This window comes from Buteo buteo, chromosome 29, assembly GCF_964188355.1.
Source record: "Buteo buteo chromosome 29, bButBut1.hap1.1, whole genome shotgun sequence".
Taxonomy (NCBI): Eukaryota; Metazoa; Chordata; class Aves; order Accipitriformes; family Accipitridae; genus Buteo; species Buteo buteo.
Window position 1 is genome coordinate 1,470,012 of NC_134199.1, and position 20,031 is coordinate 1,490,042.

The 20,031-nt window shown below is 58.4% G+C and overlaps 1 protein-coding gene across 1 annotated transcript in view; it reads right to left on the reverse strand.

Moving 5' to 3' along the window:
• Positions 1-212: 212 nt before the first annotated feature.
• The window catches only part of NTN3 (netrin 3), a 31,788-nt gene continuing 11,969 nt past the window's right edge, over positions 213-20,031 (reverse strand). Inside the window, exons 3-7 of the mRNA XM_075059323.1 lie at positions 14,541-14,729; positions 9,512-9,661; positions 8,475-8,528; positions 1,073-1,147; positions 213-762 (exon numbers count right to left, since the gene is read on the reverse strand). Coding sequence (XP_074915424.1) covers positions 434-762; positions 1,073-1,147; positions 8,475-8,528; positions 9,512-9,661; positions 14,541-14,729 — 797 coding nt within the window. The 3' untranslated portion in view covers positions 213-433. The remainder of the gene's footprint in view (positions 763-1,072; positions 1,148-8,474; positions 8,529-9,511; positions 9,662-14,540; positions 14,730-20,031) is intronic.

Below are 20,031 nucleotides of genomic sequence, written 5' to 3' on the forward strand. Positions count from 1 at the left end.
GAAGTGGCAGGCCCTGGACACTGGAGAAGGGAGAGCTGTCAACTCAGATGGCAACACCGGGCAGAAGACTTTGTTAAAGGGAAAAGAAAAGCCTAGAAAATGAGTGCTATGAACAGCATGCCCGGAGCAGGACACCAATCCCCTTCAAGCTCCTTCAGGTGACAGGCACCCACGGGATCTCGCTCCGCTTTGCTCCTCATTAAAGGTTTGTCAATACTGTGTTATTTTTAATACACGCTTAGAGAAAAAGACCCCCCCACACACACCCACGCGTGCACCCGCACATACAAAGGGAAACCATTGCCAAAATATACACTATAGACAGAAGAGTCCTTTCACACTATATATATGTACAGAGTCTCTGGGTGCAGTCTAGCAGTGCACAGCCGGGCTGAGGCTGAGCACAGCATGGGACGGGATGGGTGGAAACCCCTCAGGGCTTCACGCACTTCCCCTTCTTCTCCCGCCGCTGCAGTTTCCGAAGGCGGCGCGTCCAGGCGTCCCGCCACTGGATGACCAGGCTGTTCTTGTCGGCCATCAGTCCCGGCCGGTCAGTGGAGTTTTCGCTGATCCCCATGACCAAGTACTTCTTGCTTATCTGGATCTTGGGGCACTTGCAGGACAGGTCTTTCAGGTGGATCCACAAGAAGTTGTCACCGCGCTTGACCCGCTCGTCACGGCACTTGTAGACAGAGAGGATGTTGATGGTGAACTTGGCCCAGTTGGCCACCGTCTCCATTTCCAGGATGTTCACCTGGACCACTGAGGGAAAACAGGGGGAGGCACAGTGACGGGGGGTGCTTTGCCTTGCTCCCCAAAGGAAGCTTTGGCAACAGGAACTGCCTGTCCCCAGCAGCCCCACCTGCCTCATCCATTGCACCTTTGGGAGGCCTGATTTGGGGACCTCTCTCCATGCTGGGTGCTCCCCATCCCCTGGGACCTCTCTCCATGCTGGGTGCTCCCCATCCCCTGGGACATCTGCATCTCCCCCACCCATGGCCGGCCTTTGGCCAGCCCTCAGCTCCCTCAGCTGCAAAGCCCAGCATGGCCCAGGGAGGGAGGAAGTCCTTACCATAGTCTTTCTTGCAGTACTTCTTCATGTTAATCTTGTAGTTGCCCTTGGCTGGCTTGCAGTAGGAGTCGCAGTCTGTGGAGGAAGAACAGAGGGTTGAGCACCGAGGGGCTTGAAGCATGTGGGGTCCCGTCCCACTGCAAGGGAAGAGGGAACAGGGCAGAGGGGACAGCAGCGAGACCCAGCCTGGCAGAGGGTGGTGGGTACTCCACATCCCAGCACCCTCCAGAAGGCTCCTGAGCCAGGGCTTGGGCTGCTGCTGGGGATGGGGGTCCAGTGAGTCCAGCTGCCCCCCTGGCAGCTCACAGGGGCTGGGGGCTCAAGTCCCAGCACGAACACTGACACCACATCAGCTGGGAAGAGAAACCGAGTGGCTTTGAGCCCATTGAGCAGGCTGTGTCACCTCCTGTGCTGATGGTAATGGTGTCCTGCAGGATAAATCAGCACAGAGGCGGTGGAGGGAGCCTGGGGACTCTCTTCCAGGATGCAGAAGGGGATGGATGGGAGAAATGCAGGTGAGGTGACGGTGGCCACCATGGAGAGCGGGCAGGAGCCACGGCCAAGGAGAGTCAATCAGAACAGCCGTGGCCACACAAACCTGGATGACGTGGAGAAGAGGGGACTCAGCACCAATGCCACTATCAGCCCTGCAGGGAGGGGACCCAAAGGAAGGTCTGACCCCAGGCCAAGGGGGTTGTGATCCTCAGGGGTGACTCAGCCCTCAGGGCCTGGGGTGGTGGGAAGCATCCTCATGGGACAGCCCCTCCAGAGACCTGCACCTCACCGGTGTCCCAAAAACAGGGAAGGGGACTCGGGCCAGGGGGAGCAGGTGGGTGAGGGAAGCGGCTCTGCTCTGCCAGGTCGCTCCTGCTGCCCAAGCATCCCCTGCTCAGGCTGCTCCAGAACAGCTGGGGAGGCCACCAGGCTGTCCTCCACCCCACGCAGCATCCCTCCCTGCTGTCCCCCAGCTCTTGGGAGAGACTCATGTCCTCAAGGAGGCTTTTTTTTGTGCACTTCTAAAGACCCTAGATTTGCATCTCAAGCAGAGAGAGGGCAGGGAATGCCTCTTTCCTTCTCCCCAAAGGCTTTGATCCCAACAATTGCCTGAAGCAGCCCAGTTCTCCTCCTTTCTTCCCCCTGCCATCTTCCTTTGAACATCTCAATTTGTCTCTTTCTAAATGGCATGTTTTTTCTAAGCCCATCTTTCTTCTTTTCTCTCCCCCTTGCAGGTTCTCTCTCCAGCTTGGCCCTGCATCCCGGGACAGAGCCAGCAGTCCCTGAAGTTGTCTTTGTTTGTGGGTTGCCACAGCGATCGCTGGGGATGGAGGCAAGGTTCGGGGGGAAGACAGGGGAATAACAGCTCCCTGTGCCAAGGGAGGAGGAGAAAAGAGGAAAGAAAGAAGCCCAGGAGCATGAACTTGCCCTGAGCTCTGCTGCTCTCCTTTCTGCCCGGCTCCTTTTTATCGGGGACTTTGTGCTGCCTGTTCCAAATTTGTCATCGATAGAAGCGGCGCAGCACGAAGCTAATTCTTGGCAGAGGGGGGTGAGCCCTAATTCTCGTCTCACCCCCCCTCCCGTGCTGCTGCGCTGCCCCTCTGCCTGGGCTGACAGAGCTGCCCTGGCCCTGCTGCATCCCCTGGGACAGCGGTGCTGGCTGCAGAGGGGACGCAGGGTCCCCCTCTGTGGGGTGGCTACTGAGTGCACTGAAGCTTTCGGCCACAGTGCTGAAGGTGCTCCCATTCCTGGGATATGCCACAGCCCCATCCTGGATACTGCTGCATGCCCTGGGACATGCTATGGCCCCATCCCTGGCACACTGCTCCGTCTTTTCTTGCTACCTGAAGGGCACTCCAAAAGGGAGCTCCCACCTTATTTTGGGGAGTGCCCAGCAGGATGGGTGCCCTTTTCTTCCCCAAGCAGAGCGGAGGAAGCTGTCTGTGTGCCGAAGCAACCGCCCTGGCATAGAGGGGCTACCAGACATTTTTGGGGGATGAGTGCAGGGCACGCCCCTCCTCACCCACCGCAGGGTCCAGTTTGGGTCCTGGCCCTGTGCAAGCCTTCGGTGAAGATGCAAGACCACATGAATTCGCAGCGCTCCCACCACTGGAGCCAGAGCTGGGAGCCATGCCACCACAGCAGTTTGCCAGCGCCACAACATGCAGGGCCAGGCGGCGAAAGGAGTGGCCGTGGGGCGTGGAAACCATCCTGCAGCCGGCATCGGTCACAGCTTCACCATGGGCACTAGGTGCCGTGGTGGAGGAGGGTGGCACGAACCAGAGCGTCCACCAGGACAATGGCCAGGGTGGCTGCCACACGGTGCCGAGGCCACACTGGTGCTGAGCCCATGGGTGGTGGGCTGATGGGTGGTGGGACTGGGCTGCAGGGCAGCCTTGGCCAACCTACCAGCCACCTCGCTCGGCGATGGGGAAGAAAGAAAAGTAAGAAAAGCAGAAAGAAAACCAGTTAACTGCCCTGGGCTCCTGCTCATGATTAACATCATAAAACAGTGATTCCAAAGAGTCAGAAAATAGTACTGGGAATCAACAATTTGGGATTAGTTTGGGGATTTTTTTTAATCTCGGCTTTGTGCTGAGAAACATTCCTCAAATATAAAATCAATTCCTGCTCAATTTATGTAAAAAACTTGGGAAGAAAAAAAAAAAAAAAAAGACCAAATAAGTCGAGCATTTCTCTTCCTTGCCTTTGAGCACAAGGCCTCCATCACCGCATGTGGGGCGGGTGTGGGTGCTGTGGCTGGCAAAGTGGCCAGGCGAGGGGTGCCAGGGCTGCTGCCCAGCTCAGCCTCCACCTGGGGGGGGGCAGCTGGGTCCTGCCCGCACCTCCACAAACCGCCTCTCCCTGAGCACCCAGTCCTGTCCCCGCAGCGTGTCCCCCCCGCAGCAGGGCTCTACTCAAGGTCTCAGCCCCCCACCGGGACACAGCTATGGACCACGGCTCCATCCTCCCATGCCTGCCAGGGTGCCACGTGCCCGAGGGAGCCTGGCCGCGGCTCTGCCTGCCCTGCCAGCCCAGCTGGGCAGCGCGCTCTCTGTCCACCCCACAAAACCATCAGGAGAAGCTGGATGGCCTTCAGAGAAGCCGCTTCGGGAGCACCTCTCCCCTGGCAGCTCCCAGGGCATCCCCCATCTTCCCAGCTCCCTTTTAAAGTTCCCAGACGTGGTGCTAACACATGCTGCAGGGTAGTGGAAAGATGAAGTTTAGTCTCCGCCTGCAGCCGCCCTCCTGCCATGTCTGTGCAGCCCCGTGGAGGGGCTGGCAGAGACCTGCCCCAGTCTGAGGCTGCGAAAGCGCACCCCCAAACCCTGAGACAAGGCTGCATCCCCTGGGATGCGTTACAGTCCCATCCCAAACACTGATCCATCCCTGGGATATGCTACAGCCCTGTCCTGGACACTGCTCGGTCCCGTTTGTGTCCCAGGGGAGCTCTCGGCTCCCCTGGTCCCACTACAGCCACGGCGCAGGCAGTCCTAGCTCCCGGCTTCGCCCCTCGGCCATCTCTCACCAGTGCCACCATAAAGCTTCCCTGCACTGATGGAGAGACCCATATCGGCGGCAGACTCGGTAAACGCCGGCGAGGGGTGGGACCCTCCACGGACATCGGGGGGGATGGCTGCCACGGGCGTGCGCCCACCGAATCGCTGCCTGCTGATGCCGGCCTGGCATCGGCCTGTGGTGCAGGCAGTAGTACCGTATGCACGGGCAATGTCTCTGCTGCCGGCAGGGAGCCGGCACATGGGATGGTTGGACGGAGCGGGGCAAGCACCGGGTGAAGCCGCACGCGCGCGGGAGGAGGCAGTCCGAGAGCCACCAGCCCGACACGGGCATCCCACGTCTCGGGGCGGCGGGGGAGCATGTGTGAGAGGCGGCAAGTTTGCACATCTGGTTTACTTCTCCTCGCCTTGAAAAAAAGAAGGAATATTTTGTTTTAAGAGAGATGTAACTTAATTAGGTGTTATGGCTGCAAATCTTTTACTGCTGACTTTGAATTCCTTTAAAGCCCTGTTTTGCGCTCCACAAGTTTTGTTAATTCTGCTAACAGGGAACAAGGATATTTTTTTTTTTCCCCACTAAGTGGAAAATATTTCAAGATAATAATAATAAAAATTACGAGAAGTGGACCCAGGACATTTTGCTGCCGAGCCAGTTGGCCGCTTGGGCAGAGGGATCAAAGCCGGACCTCAAAGGCTCCAGAAGGTTGGAAAAGCAGGAGAAAGCTGGGAAGAGCAATGCAGAGGATGGCAACGTCAGTGAAAAGCCCGGACGCACCCAGGGATGGGACCCCAGCAGGGAGGAGGATGGGGAAAGGGGGGGAAGCCCAGCACCTGAGCCCCGAACAATGTCCCCCTGTTCCCGCAGCCCGGCACCTGCTGCCAGAGGCAGGGCGGGAGGGGGGGGAACGGGGAGAGAAGCGGCTCAGAGGCGGCCTGGGGTGGGAGGACCGTGGGGCACTGGGGGTCTGAGAGCCCCCTCGGGGAGTGCCCTGCTTGTGGAAGAGCCCGGAGGTTCCTAGGGGAGAGGGGTGCAGGCAGGGTGCAGGCAGCAGGCAGGGTGCACCTCTGTGGCCAGCCCTGCCTGCAGCACAAGCACACCGGAGGCAGGGTACCCCAGGCAGAGTTGGGCAAGGCAGGATCACCTGCCCCATCTCCGATCCCCCCCCCCCCCAGCAAAGGGGGCAGCAGGACCACAACCAGGTCCCCTGCTCCCCTGGCGCAGACGCTGGGCAGAGGCGAGCTACTTTGCATTAAAGATATTCAAGCTAGAAGCCAGAAATCTTAAAACAACAAACCCGCAGATAAAACTAGAGGCAGTTTAAGGCAGACCTGCTCCGCTAAAACAAAGTAAACACCCGGGTGTCCAGTGAGTGCCATTTATTTTTACGCAGCTGAAAATATCAGACATCACTCTAAGACTGTTCCTATTTATAAAGCGCTGGAGGGGAGTCACCTTGATTAACTCTGCTCCATGTGTCACTCTCTGTTTGCAACAAAACTGTCCAAATCCCCCTTTCCCCTCCCCTTTTTTTTCCTTTTCATAAAGCCCGGTGTTCCCAGCTCCCTCCCTCGCAGCAGGCAGGGCAGGCAGGGCAAGCAGGGCAGGCAGGAGTAGAGGTGGTGGTGGTCTGCCCCGTCCTGCGCAGCCTCCCCAGCAGTGTTACCGTCACAGCCAGCTCAGCTCTTACAGTCGTCCCATTGTGCAAGACGCACGCTCCACCAAGGAACGGCTCTCCTCCGCTGCCGCGGAGTGAAACCTCTGCCAGATCCACGCAGGGCTGCTCGGCTCCCATCCTGATAACACCTCCTTGTTGCCCAGCCCCTCTGCAGAGCAGGGCCCGGAGGGCTGAAATGTGTCCGTGGGTGCCGGGCTGTGCAGCACTCCCAGCCTCTGCGTCAATACGTGTGATCTGCATGCGTACGGGGGCCAGGACCGCTCCGCAACGGAGCCACCAGCCTCCTCCCACACATCTCGCCCCTCCACCCCCATCCACGCACTTTACTCCTTCCACAGCTCCGTACCTTTGACACCCCTCGTTCCAGTCCCCCTCCTACAGCCACCGAGTGCATGCAGAGGTGGCTGCAGGGGCCATGCTGGAAGATGTTCCCAAAAGGCTGAGGAGCACATCACAGGCATGCACCAGCCTGGGAAGGGGCTGTTGGCAAATTTCTACCCGTAAAGTGGGGTGGCTGTGGGAAGGAAAGCTGGGGAGAAGGATGCAGGCAGGGCACCAGGTCTCCATGACCCAGTGCAGGCTCCCCTGGGATGGACGTACCCTGAACAGGGCACAGGGAAGCTCCTTGTTAAATATGGGCATGGGGAGCTGGAGGTGCTCCTGCTGTCTTCCCAGGACCACATGCCATGGGATGGAGTGGAGGATGGTGCAGGGTGTCTATTCCCCCATGCTGGCATGCAGGAGAAGACCACGGTCCTGGGGACTGCAAGGTGAAGGGTGGCCCAAGGAGGAAAAGGGCTGCTTCCTTCCCTAGCTTCTCCCCCTCGACCTAACTTGGGATGCCTCCAGAGGGACAGACAGTGGGATGGCTAGGAAGAGCCACGCTACGGTGCCGACGGGACTGGGGAAGGAGATGGAGGAGAGAAAATCTCTGCTACGGCCCCTTCTGACACACAGCCACGTGTGCCTCTGAAGACCTGGCCCGGCATCAGCACAGCCCATCCGCTCCCACTGCTGGTGACCACCACGTAGGGCACAGAGGTGCCAGGAAGGTAGAAGAGATGGCAGGGGGTGGCTGATAGAAGAGGGGCAGCTGAGGAGGAGTTACAAAGCAGCTGCTTTACCTGTCTGCCATGGCATCTGCTGGGCCACATCCTGCAGTGCCAGGGAGGGCTGAGTGTGGCGGTGACAGGACAGGTTCTGGAGGCCGGCACGCCGCTGGTGCTATCGGCATGTGCCATGTCAGGGTGAGAGCTGAGGGCACCTCGGTGGGGCCCTGGCAGCTGTGGCCGGGCTGAAAGAGGGAGCCTAACCCACCGGTGCAGGCAGCATACATGCACCCACCAGTGCCCAGCCCTAGCTGAGCCTCTGCAAGAGCGCGAGCAAACCTGCAGCATGCGTGGAGACGTGAGCCTTGCTGCCCCAGCTTGGGGAAGCCAGGGTGGCTCTCGAGGAGCTCTAAGGACAGCGGCAGAAATGCATCCCTCTCCCGTGCAAAGCCTGCAACCCGCCACCGGAGCTGCCCCGCTCTCTGGCTGGGTGACAGTAGCAGGGATATCAATCCTCCCATAGTCCCATCAGCCCACAGAGCCAGGACAAGCAGCTCAAACCCAGACACTTCACTCCTCTGGACCTGGATGGGGCAAGACCCATGTCACCCCATGTCCCAGGGAAGATCTGGCAGCCCACTCCCCGGCACAAGGGCTCCTGAGCCCGCCTGCAGCCGGCAGCCTGCTGGACCCCCATTGCCCTGGCGCTGGTCAGAGAACCAAGGCCCTGCGGAGGTAAAAGGCACCAAGGAGAGACCTCTTGCACTGGCACTGATAAAAGGAGATTAAAAAAAAGCCAGGCCCCAAGCAGCCACCGAGCCATAGCTGCTGCACCCCACAAGCCCTGCCATAACCTGCTGAGGGGTGGCGAGGCCCTGGCAGGCTGCATCCCTGGTTTCCTCCCCGGAGGGGATGGAGAAACCTTTTCCCTGAGAAAGCCCCATCAATCTTTGTCAGTCCCCTTCCAAAAATACATAGGATTTCAAATCTCAGTCATTTTTTTGGCCAAAATTGTTTGCCAAAATTTTGCACCGTTAATCTTTTTGCCAAAGGGTTTGGCGGGGCTCAATCCTTCTCCCTGGTGTGCTGGGGAGAGGGGAGGTGGGATGGGATGTCTCTGGCAGGGCTGGGGCTGTGAGCTCAGCCCAGGATGCGGAGCACTTACCTGCAGGCGCCTCCGTGCTGGTGACCAGGGAGGTGGGGTTGATGGCAGGGATCTCTGGAAGGGAAAGTGAGAGATGTCTTAGGGAAAAGGGATCCCCAGTCTGGGAATGACACCTGGGCAAAAGCCCTCTGCAAGCAGAGTGCAGAGGAGATTTTGTGGGTCACCTCCAGCAGCTCACTAAGAAAGATGATAGGACGAGTCTGACCTGAATACTGCAGGCCACTAAACAGACCTAGAGATGCTCAAACTGAGCTCAGTCAATCGGGACAGGCTGACATGCTGCAGCCTCCAAGAGCCCGAAGTTGCTGCTGCGGAGGATGTGCTTCAGGGACGGATGCTCTCTGGGTGCTCAGCTCATCTGAACTCAGTTTGGGCATCAGACAGATGCTCGGCTGATCGGTGTGTGCTCCAGGCTGCACAGCACAAGGATAAGCGTGGGCAAAGACAACACTTTCTTGGGACGGCTGGTGACAAAACGTGGGGGAAATTCTGTCCTAACCCCAAATCTGGGGAAGAACAGAGGGAGAGGAGCCAGCCCCGCCAGCTCACCCCCACTGCCACAGCTCCGGCAGTGCCAGCGGATGCTGCAGGGCAGTAAGTTGTTCCTCTGCTGTTTGGGTCAAATTCAGACCCACTGCAACAACAAACACCGTTTTATGCTGACCACAGGATCTGGCCTTGCCCCAGACCTGACCACGCTCAGGGCTCAGCTGGGTGAGGAGGGCACCTTGCTGCAGCTGAAGATATGACCTAGCAGAGCTGTTTCAGCCAGCTGGAAGCACTAACCCAAGGGGTCTTTCAGAGCCTCCTGCTCCAAGGGATGTGAAGCACGGGTGGCCCCAGAAGGTGACCCAACTGTGTTGACCATGTCCTGGAGGACGTCCATAAGGATGGACGCCCTCTCATCTCAACCTCCCACCCACTACAAGCCGCCCACACGCGGGTGGGGCACCGAGAGGCACCCACTGAAGCCAGCCCAAGCAGAGCATTCCCCAGCGTGGGTCCCCAAGTGCAGGGCAGGGCACGGCAGCACTCACTGATGCAGGGGGCCACTGGTGAGCGGCTCTGCTGGTAGCCCTTGGCACAGCGGTTGCAGGTGAGGCCGGTCACGCCGTCCTTGCATGGGCACTGCCCCGTCGTCTGGTTGCAGGTCTTGCCAGCCGCGCCGACAGGGTGGCAGTCACAAGCTGGGTGGGAGAGAGAAAAGGTTACGTGAGAGGTGACGCACAACGCAAATCCCAAACCGGACCCAACATGCCACCCCTGGAGAGGCAAGGAGAAGGTGGGTCCTTCCAGCACACCGGTGGAAAGTAGCCGCTGGGGCTGGCACAGCCAAGACACACGGGTCCAGACATGGCCCCGTGCGTGCTGCAAGCAGCATGGGCAGGAGGGCAAGTGGATGAAGGGCTTGGCTAGGGTACAGCCTCCACTGGTGGGGATGCTCAGAGTGAGCCCCTGGAGACCCCCATAGCTCACACAGGCATCTGCAGCTTCCAGCTGGCATTTAAGGTCTGGACACCAATAGAACAACTTCTTCCTACCGGCTTTGCCATGCAGCTGCTCTGGGGACAGCCTGGCATGCTCGCAGGCAGGAGGAGGGATTTCCACGGGCAGCCCCACGCCTGCTGCCAGCCTTGTCCCGTGCAAGCAAAGGGAGCGGGACTCACATGGGGCCATGTAAACCCTTGTCCATGGCCAGGGTGGGATTGAGGGCACTGCAGGGACAGAAAGCTGACAGATACTCGCCCGGGTCTGCTCTTCTCCCACCTCAACCCCAGGGTGATGTTCCTGTCGCAGCAGTAAACGGCATTTTCTCCACTTGCTCTCCCACCTCTGAGCTTTCCAGTCCACAGAGCTGATCCAACACTGAGCTTTTACACAAACTTCAGCCTTGTTTTGGTCTTAGAATGGTCTGAAGTGGATCTTCTCGATGCTTCCCAAGCTCATTAGCTTCAATACCCATCCTGCCTCCTGGAGACCCCAATGAAAGGATGACCCCATGGCTTTCCACCACAGCCTCCCCAGGGAAAAAGCCACAACTGAGGTGGGTAAAGTTGGGCATTCATCCTCAGGACAGACCCAAAGTGACTCTCCATCACACAACACTGGATGGATGGACCCACCAGGGGTTCCCTATGAGGAGAGGTGCGGGAAGCAGATGCTCACTCAGGAGAGGACCTTCCCATCTGCCTGCCCAGGATTGGACTGGCTATGAGATGGAGGAGGTTATCTTGGCCTCCATCAGTGTAAGAGTTGAACGTGATTCCAAAGCAAAACAAAAACATCCCCCCCTGCCTGCCCCCGATGTTATCGTTTCCCTAATTTTCACCAGATGGGACTGGTGAGAGCACCATGGCACTGCTCCGTAGGCCCCCTCCTGCACGGCCAGAAACCAGAGTGAGCAGCCTCTAATGGGGACCAGATGCTTCATCCTTATCAGATCTTGGCTGGGACTGGAAGCGGACGTCTTTTTGACAAGGATATTTTGGGGGCTCAGCTGTGATAACAAATGGCAGCGAGCGAGGGAGTCTTGGCATGACGTAGGGCTGTCGGAAACACGGGGTCTTTCTTCAGTCACAACAGGCTTGTCTCCTGCCAGGGCGGCTGGCTCTCCCCAGTGAGCCAGGCTTTCCCAGCTCTCCTGCAAACACCCGCTGTCAGCTCACCAGGGACCCCCAAAGGCCCTGAGATCATGGGATGGTCCAGCCCTGGACTGCAAGGACCAAAGCCAGCAGCGATGGTCCAGTGCTTGGCCAGCCTCAGATGACCCATGGGAACAGCACCGCTGCTTTGCCTGGAGGAGAACATCGGGTTTACCACCCTCTTTTGAACCACTACGCTCTGGGACATTTCAGCTGCTCCAGTTGTATCCTGATGGTCTCCCTATGCCTACTCCACAGGGCTCTTCTGTGTGGGCTTGGCTGGATCCTGCAGCACTTGGAGGAAGCAGGTGCCTTTGACAAGCTGGCAGGTACACCTCTTGGAAACCATCCATTGCTTTGTCTCTTTTCTGCTAGCAAAGCCTTAGGTTTCTGTTCGTGGGGCTGGGCATGAAGCATCACCCATCCTCATCACCACCTGTGCTGGAAAGAGCAGCCCAGTGCCACCAGCATCACCCTGGCGCTGCCCTGAACAAGGGGGTCTCACCCCACCGTTGGTGCTTGGAGTGCTCCCAGGGCCACAGCACCCATCTCCAGCCAGCGAAGTCCAACCCACCCCAGAGCAGCTGGGCACAAGCCCTGCCAAACACCCGCTCGTCTGGGAGACAAAACCGTGCAGGGAGAGCTCAGAGATCCCTGCAGCCACCACTCCTGCTCTGCATGCAGAGGGACAGACAGTCTGTGCCCTAAAAAATTTATGGCCAAAGGCACCCTTCCAGCAAAGATTTAAACAAGCGCTTAGCTTCACACATTGTGGATAATCTCTTGGGCCCCAGCAGTGTATTCCTGGTGTAGAGTCTAAGGATGGACATAAATCTCAGCACAATCAGAATCCAATTCATCTAAGCAGATCCCTCTTCATGTGGTGGAAGAAGGCTTTCAATGACTCTTGATGTTTTACCTGGATCAGCAATTAAGGCAGTTTTGCTCATCTTACGTCCGCAACAGATAGGTGTCTTTGGGAGATGAGCCTGGTCTCTGTCAGACCACCCTCTGGCCCCTCACCCCACCGTGGTGGGACTTCCTGCAGTCCCATGAAAATCCATTGCTCCTTCACGCTCCGATGGGAAGAGCATCCCAGGCAGCACTCGGTCCTCACCCTGATGAGTCCCACACCCCAGCACGCCTGCATCCCACCATGCCAGCTGTAGCATCTCCATCCCTCCTTGTCCTGACTTGACCCGCAGAGGGGGGCTGGCCGGGGGACCCCATCCTGGCACCAGAGAATGCAGGTGCCAGGGGCACAGTGCAGCTCCATGCCCACTGCCCACACACCGAGCCCTGCTGCTCGCAGTCCTGCCGGTTGCCAGGATCTGGCCCACAGTGCTTGAATGGTGGATTAAGTCACTAGCTTGGAGCTTAACTCACCGAGCTGTGCTTGCCAGAAAGCATGTCTTGCACCTAATATTGAGGGTATTTTTGCGTCTTAAGGCTTAGCTGCTACTGCTTCACCAGTTTTCATTGGAGAAAGCTCATGGTTTACAGCTTTGTTTAAATTACAGGGATTAATGCACAGCCATTCTTTATTTGACTTTTCAATTACCACCATTGAATTAATCCTGTAGGTTGTTCTGCCTTTTCCATGCTCCCAGTTTTCCGTCTCACAGCATCCAGCGGTGACGCCGGCTGTTGGCGGGCCGGTGGCTGGAGGGAAGAGCTCGCCTCCCTGCTCGCTGGTCGGTGGCTGAGGGCCCCGCTCAGTTGCCAGCAGGAGATGCAGGCTTGCGCAATCTGCAGTTGATATTTTTGTGCCTATTTCAAAGACGTTGCATCCCAGCAGAGACGAACCATGGTTGGATAGCTATTTAGTAACATGCTTTGGGGTTTGTTTAAATAAAATGTAATAGTCCCTGGCCTTTGGGCTAGTATTTTGCCTTCTGAATATGAACCGAGCTTCATCCTTAGCGCCTGCAAAATCTGCCCTTGCTGGGATGCTCAGCTTCTGCCCTGGACCAGTGCTGCAGTGGGTGCAAAGACCTTTGTTCAAAGCTGCAGATGTCAGTTCACAGCAACCTGCTTTTAAGATCTGCTGTCATGAGCCTTGCTTTTCCTTTTCTTTCTTTTTTTCTTGCAGGAGTGCAGGTATCTGAGCTGTAGGTACCAGACTCATCTTTGGAAAAACCAAGCCCAAACTGTCTTGTCACATCTCCGTGTATTTATATATCTCTCTGGCAGCACCAGCTCCCATTCATGGCACTGGGCAGGCAGGCTCCCAGGTGCTGGTCCTGCTCCAAGGAGCTCCCAATCCCAACAGATCCACCACTGGATAAGTACAAGAAAGGGGTGGAAACACTCTCTGCTTTACTGAAGGAGGGGCAGCCAAAGGAGCAGAAGCATCAGGGATTTTATTATTAACTCAGTTCCCTAAGGCAGAGCCAGAAACTGGCTCCCAAGACCCAGGGTATCGCCTTTACTGCCAGATCCTCCTCAACATATGCACCGTAGCAGGGGACGGCCCTCGTGCACATGTTCATCTGGCTAGGCTGAACCTTTGCAGCATTTCCAAACCACGGGCAAACCCTGCCAGCCCTCTGGAAGCGGCACCCCCCGGACCGGGCTGGCAGAGACTTGCCCGTGGCTTGGCACGGGGGCGGGAGGTTTGTCTGCGAGGGGGGGACCTGCCGCAGCACCCCACTCTTCCGCTCTGCCGCAGCCCGGGCATCGCTCGCTGGTGTTTCTCCTGCAGAGCAGCATCAGCCCTCACCACGTCCCACCAGCTCCTGGGCGCGCCGGGATGCTCTGCCACCCCGTCCCCTCCAGAGGAGCCACCTTGAATCTGAAACGCTTTCCATCACCTTAATGCTCCACAATTACTGCCCTGCAAGGGTGGTGGAGCGGGACTTGCTCTGACGGACTGCAGGCTGCTGCCTGCGTTAGGCAGGCGCAGGCAGATGGAGGTAGCCAGGGCCCCTCTGCTTCCTCCGTCTTCAGCCCTGAAAACGGAGGGACCTGAGCCACAGCCCGGGTAGGAAGCACTGCGCCCACAGTGTCCCCAGTCCCACAAACCCGTACCCAGCTCCGACCTACATGTCGAGCTGGGCCGTATTCAGTTACCCTCCTCCCTGCTTCCAGCACCTAGCCAAATCCTGCTTGCTTTATTTATTATTATTTTTTTGGTAAGTGCTCTCTTCCCCGGCTGGAGCAAAAATTGAGACCTCAACGCCCAGCATAGAGGCGGCACTGGGGACTCCGGGTCCCACAGGGAGGTGAATGCCTGCAAGCCTTCCACTTTGCTTGGGATATTATCAGGTAATTTTGGTAGCAAAAGTAGAAGGAGCTGGTAAAGCAAAGGGGAGCAGAAACCCCTCGTGTGGGGAGGGGTTGTCCCAAGGTTGGGAGGGAAGAGCAAGGAGACCAAGAGAGATTACATCACCTGTGCCGCCTGCATGGAGACCTCCCAGCTTACCTTTGCAGGCCTTACGGTCTGTGATGGACTTGCTGAGGTCGCGGTAGAAGCCCTCCTTGCAGTAGTGGCAGTGCCGCCCTGCGGTGTTGTGCCGGCAGTTGAGGCAGACGCCGCCGCTCTTCCTCCCCGAGAGCTTGTACAGCTCCATGTTGAAGCGGCAGCGCCGGGCATGCAGGTTGCAGTTGCAGGCTGCGACGGAAGGTGAGAGGGTGAGGACTGGAGGTGAAACCTGGGAGCCCCCCTGGGTGGGCTGGAGCTGCCCCGGTGCCCTCCGCTGCTGCTGGGGGCGAGGGCTGCCTGCACTGGGGGAGTGGGACGGGCAGGGCACGGCACGGCACGGCACGGCACGGCCGGCCCCAATGTGGCGTCCAGATGTGCAGTATCTGCCGCCCGACAGGACCGGTGCCGGGAGGTCAGGGTGGAGAAGAAAGGGCACGTGTAGGGATGGGGCACCGCTCGGCCGAAGGCAGGCAAGCGCAGGATGGAGGGGTGCAGCCGGGGGGTCTGGCAGTGCCAGCTGGGCACCTGCAGCCCCACTGTCCCCCCTGCCCCTTCCCTGGCAGCCGGGTCCGGTGGCAGAGCCCAGCCGGCCTTTCGGCAAGACCAACCGCCTCGTGCCAGGGGGTGCGACGCTGTTGCCCCTGCTGCCTCACAGGGTGCCATCCTCAGCATCACCAACAGAGCCCCCAAATTCGTTATATTTAAGACTCTACCCTGTGTGCATGTGCACATACACAAAGAAGCCCACATAGCAACCCACGTGTGCAACATGCACAGATGTGTGCACACACAAATGTGCACAAGCACACACACAAGCTCATGTGCACACAAGCACGTACATATGCACATGCATACACACAAATGTGCACAGAAATATCCACATACCGTTATATGTGCACACACATGTGTGCACTAGCATGCACACAAACATGCATGCTTACATGTGCAAGCATGCATATTCATACACATGCTCATGTGTGGGCATACACACACATGCACGAATATGCATGCACAGATGCTCGCACATGTGCACGCTCCTGCAAACACACACGCACGCTATTTTTTCATTAGCCACAGGAACTGCACAGCCCCCCCTGCCCGATTCCACGTGTGCGAGATAAAAAGGCAAAGCCATGCCCGGTCCTGCTTAACACTCTCACAAAAAGATAATGGGAACAAGATTTCCTTCGGCAAAATGCGGCGCCCTCCTCCCCCAGCCCCGGCCCCCTCCCCGTGCCGGTAAATTGAGGTTGGGTGAGAGTTTTTCCAGGCGTACTGTGAAATTCATTAACGTGTCAGCCCAGATTTAACTGCTTAGGCCTGGCTTGGCGGTCGTGTGAAGTTGCCTCCCCCCTGGCCAGGAGCGCCGGTGGGAGCTTCAGCCCACGCAGATCAAACACTCCCTCAACCGCCTTGTTGCTCTGGCCTCCGAAACGCTGGGGTAAGAAAGCCGGAGCAAACTCCAGCCCTTAAAAAAAGAGCCTTTTCGAAGGCTTAGATAAGTTGAGCAAAAGGTTGATGCCGGCCTCAGTGCTGCCGGCACCATGCGCTCAAACCTCAGCTCCCCCCGGAGCTCCCCCGTGTTATGAGATTAGTGTAAAAATCACATGGCAGGCATCAAAATAACACTCCGGTGTGGTGGTAGGTGCCTGTAGGGGCTTGTGCCTTTTGAGCTCTTTTTTTTTTTTGCCCAGTGCCAGTGAAAAATAGGGACTTTTGAGGCAAATTCTGACACGGGGCTAGGCACACGGGGATACAGCACCTGGAGGGAGAGCAGCAAATACTGCCCGTGGTCACAGGCAGCCTAGAATGCTGCCGTGCCAGGGATGCTGCTGGGCCAGGGGTGCCGACGCTCAGCCGGGCTTTGCTGGGGCCAGGAGAGATGCGGTGAAGTACCCCGACATCCAGGCTGCTGTTGCACTCACCAGATAACGGGACAGAGACAAGCCGGAGTGGTTTGTGCCGCTGAACCGAGGCAGCCCCACGTAACTGCAGCAAAGGAGCTATTTTTGGGGGGTAGAGGTGTCTCATTATTCCCTTGCATCACTGAAAGACCAGTTGGGTCACCCCAAAAGGCAGCTTTGCTGTCCCCCTGGGAATGATCAGGGCCGCCCCCACGAACCCTCGGCATCCTCTGGGGAAGGAGAGGGGACGGCAGCCCAGAGAGGCGGTGATGGGCAGCGGAGGAGAAAGGTCAGGTAAATGATTCGCTGCCCTCGGCGCGGGTCCCTCTCTGCTTCCAGTTTAATTGGTGAGAGAGTAACTGGCCAGGCCCTTTTGGTGGCATCACCCACCCTGCCACAGGCTGGGGGCCCTCCCGGCTGGCACGTCCCCGTCAGCCCTGGGGCCATCCTTCCCTGGGAACACGCTGCAGATCCTCCCAGCAGCCAGCTTTTGGGGAGAAACCTCCTCTTCCTGCCCCATATCGTCCCCTCTGCCTGCAGGCAGCGATGCTGCCCGCCCTGGGTTGTTGTTGGTTTGGGTGTCCAAAAACTGCTGCTGGCTTAGCAGGAACCAAGCCAGGATTTTGACGTGATCCCGGCCAGCCGACGTGGGGACCTGGCTGGGCTTGGCCATGCTGGGATGGGTGGCTGTCCCCTGCTCAGGGACAGGGCCACACCAGCACGCGTGACCATCCCCTCACCCCCCCAGCGCAGCCATCCGGCACTAATCGGGGCAGACAGGTCCCCCCTCTCACCCGGCTAAATACTTGCACTGTTCCTCAGCGCCGACGCGGTTGCAAGCTCTGTCTGTCTCCCGTTAATCACTAATTAAAGGCTTGAATGTTCCCTGCTGTTTGGGGTATTAATAAGAATTTAATTGCACAGTTTGGGGCTAATTACGTGGTAGCTTGCTTCCGCCCTTGTACAGTATGCCCAATTAAACAATCATATGATCAATTAAACAATCACAAGATCTAATAATTTGCAATAATAGACTAATTAAATGTCGACACCTTGCAATGGAGCAACCTTCTGTCCCCCTTTTGATGGTATTTGAACCCCTGCCCAGGCCCTGGCCACCCCACAACCTTTTTTCCTCCGGGCTGCTGCGGATGGAGGAGCCCAGGGTGATGGCACGAGGGGGTTTGGGGCAGGGATGCCAGTGCAGGACAGGCAGCGCCATGCACTGGGGCACATGCATGGCAGGTGATGGAGCCCACAGGGCAGGAGGGGGGCTCGCTGCCCCTACAAGTTCCCTGGGAATAATTAGCAAAGGCAGCCGGCTCAGCGAAACCCTAGACCGGCTGCTGCTGCCAACCCGCAGCGGATTCGAGCTACGCCCCTGCTTTGGCTGGAGGAGAGCCCGGCCAGGACGGTGGGGCAGGATGGGGCTGCACCTCCGCCCCAGGGATGGGAACCGAGACTAGAAAAGCCCCTTCCCTCCCATCTGCACTGCCCCTCCATCATGGGGAAGATATTTGGAGAGAGGGGCTGGGGCTTGCACCTCTACCGCCAAGGAGCGGGAGGAGAAGCAGAAGTAGAGAGCCCTCCCCAAGAGGCTGCGAGCTGAGAACAGGGGTGCGAGGGACAAGGCTGAGCCACTCCAGCCCCATCCTGGCAGGAGCAGGACTCGGGATAGTCAGACAAGGGTTAATCCCCTCTACCGCGGTGGCTGCCTCCCCCCTGCACCCCAGATCCACCGGGATGCTGCACCCCATGGGGAGCAGGTGCCCGGGCAGGGGTGGCAGAGGGATGCTGCCCACTTGCCTACCTCCAAAAGCTATCCCCTACCCCAAATCACTCCCCGCTGCTCTCCCTGGGGAAGGACCGTGGCTGGCGCTGCTGGGAACCCACCAGTTTCCAGCACATCTGCTGGGGAGAAGGCGGGGAGCACCCCGCTGCGGGGGATGCAGCAAGGGAAGGGGCTGCAGATGTGACTGCCAACAGGCCACTGGCAGCACAGGTCCTGCTCCACAGGGTAAAACAGCCCAGGCCAGCTCGCTGGGGGATTGCCGAGATAATTTTTGCATGGGAAACACCAAGACAGAAAAAGAAAGCAAACACGTACAGGAAGGGGCAGAGGGGGAAGCACATGGGATGCTCTAAATCCCATCACCGCTCTGGGGATTGGTGTTTTCAGGCACTGGCATCCCAGATCGGTCACCACAGTCCCCCAGCCTGAAGCGGAGGGAGCAGCAGCCAGTAAGGTCTTCCCAGAAGAGCACAGCCCCTTCCCTGCCGAGCCCCCTGGATCAAAGTGAGCCCCGTGCATTATCCCGGTGCTCCGGAGAGTGCTCCCGCCGCGGCGGCCACAAAGGGAACAAGAGCTCCCGCATTACCAGCGAGTGCATCAATTACTTCCAGTGGCTGCCTTGTGCTAATCCGCTTCCCCCCTCCTTCCCCAGGCCGGGTGTTTCGGGGATGGCCTGCTGAGGGGGTGACTGGGCTGCCCCAAGCAGCTCCGCATGTGCGGGCAGGGACCGGCAGCAGCGGTGGGAAGGAGGAGGCGTGAGTCCGCAAGAATAAAGCTAATGCATCACATGGGGGAGCTTGGGATTTCGGCGATCCTGCTCCCGCTGGCTGCTCTGCCAGGATTATCCTTCACGGAGCCTGACCCAGGCTAAAAGCTGGAGACACACATGGATGGGGACATGTCTCTCTTTCCTGCCCTTCTCTTTCCCTTGTTTTGGGCAGGGCACACCAGAGGGTACACAGAGCACCCCAATATTGGCAGGGCAAGCTTCCCGCAGGAACACAGCCCTTTTGGGGTATCGGGAGAGGCCCCTGTGCCCGTGGACTGCTGGCACTGCTCTCTAACCACCAGGCACGGGGCCACGCACCCTGCGGCACGGAGCTGGCACCGTGCCCTCTTGCCAAGCCAGCAGCGTGGCAAATCCACTGTCGCCGTCCCGGCTGCGGCATCCCCAAACCTGCCTGCCTGCCAAAGTCACACTGACTCCTGTAACACCACAGTGTGGCGATGTCCCTGCGAATGCCACGGCCACCCTACGGCAGCCTGGTGGGGTCGCGCCCCGTGCCGATGCTCAGACCTCAGGTGTCACCGAGCTGTTTCACCTCTGCATTTTCCCACACCAGCCAGACGCAGAAATTCTTGTGAAATAAGAAAAGTTTGTCCTTGCCTCCAGCTGCGTGGATGGATGTCCCAGCACCGTGACATGGTGCAGGACTTCAGTTTGTCCCCATGCTGGAGCAGGCAGAGACTTCCATGCACTGGAGGTGGACAAACCCCCTTGAAGGGCGCTGGGGAGCACAGAGCCAAGAGGTCACATCCCAACACAACCTGAAGCTGTACCAGCCCCATGGCTCCACCTGGATCCACTTTTGGGGTGCTGCAGCCCCCGAACCCTGCCCCTCAGCTGGCACTGGGTTGCAAAGCTCCTGCATCCCTCCACCCTCCTCCTCCTCACCCCTCCTCAGCCACGCACGACCATCCACCACAAGCCAATATCACCGATGCCCGGCCGCAGGACAGAGTCCGAAACCCCGCAGCCCCCAGGCTGAGCAAAGGGAACTTCCCGGGCGGCCTC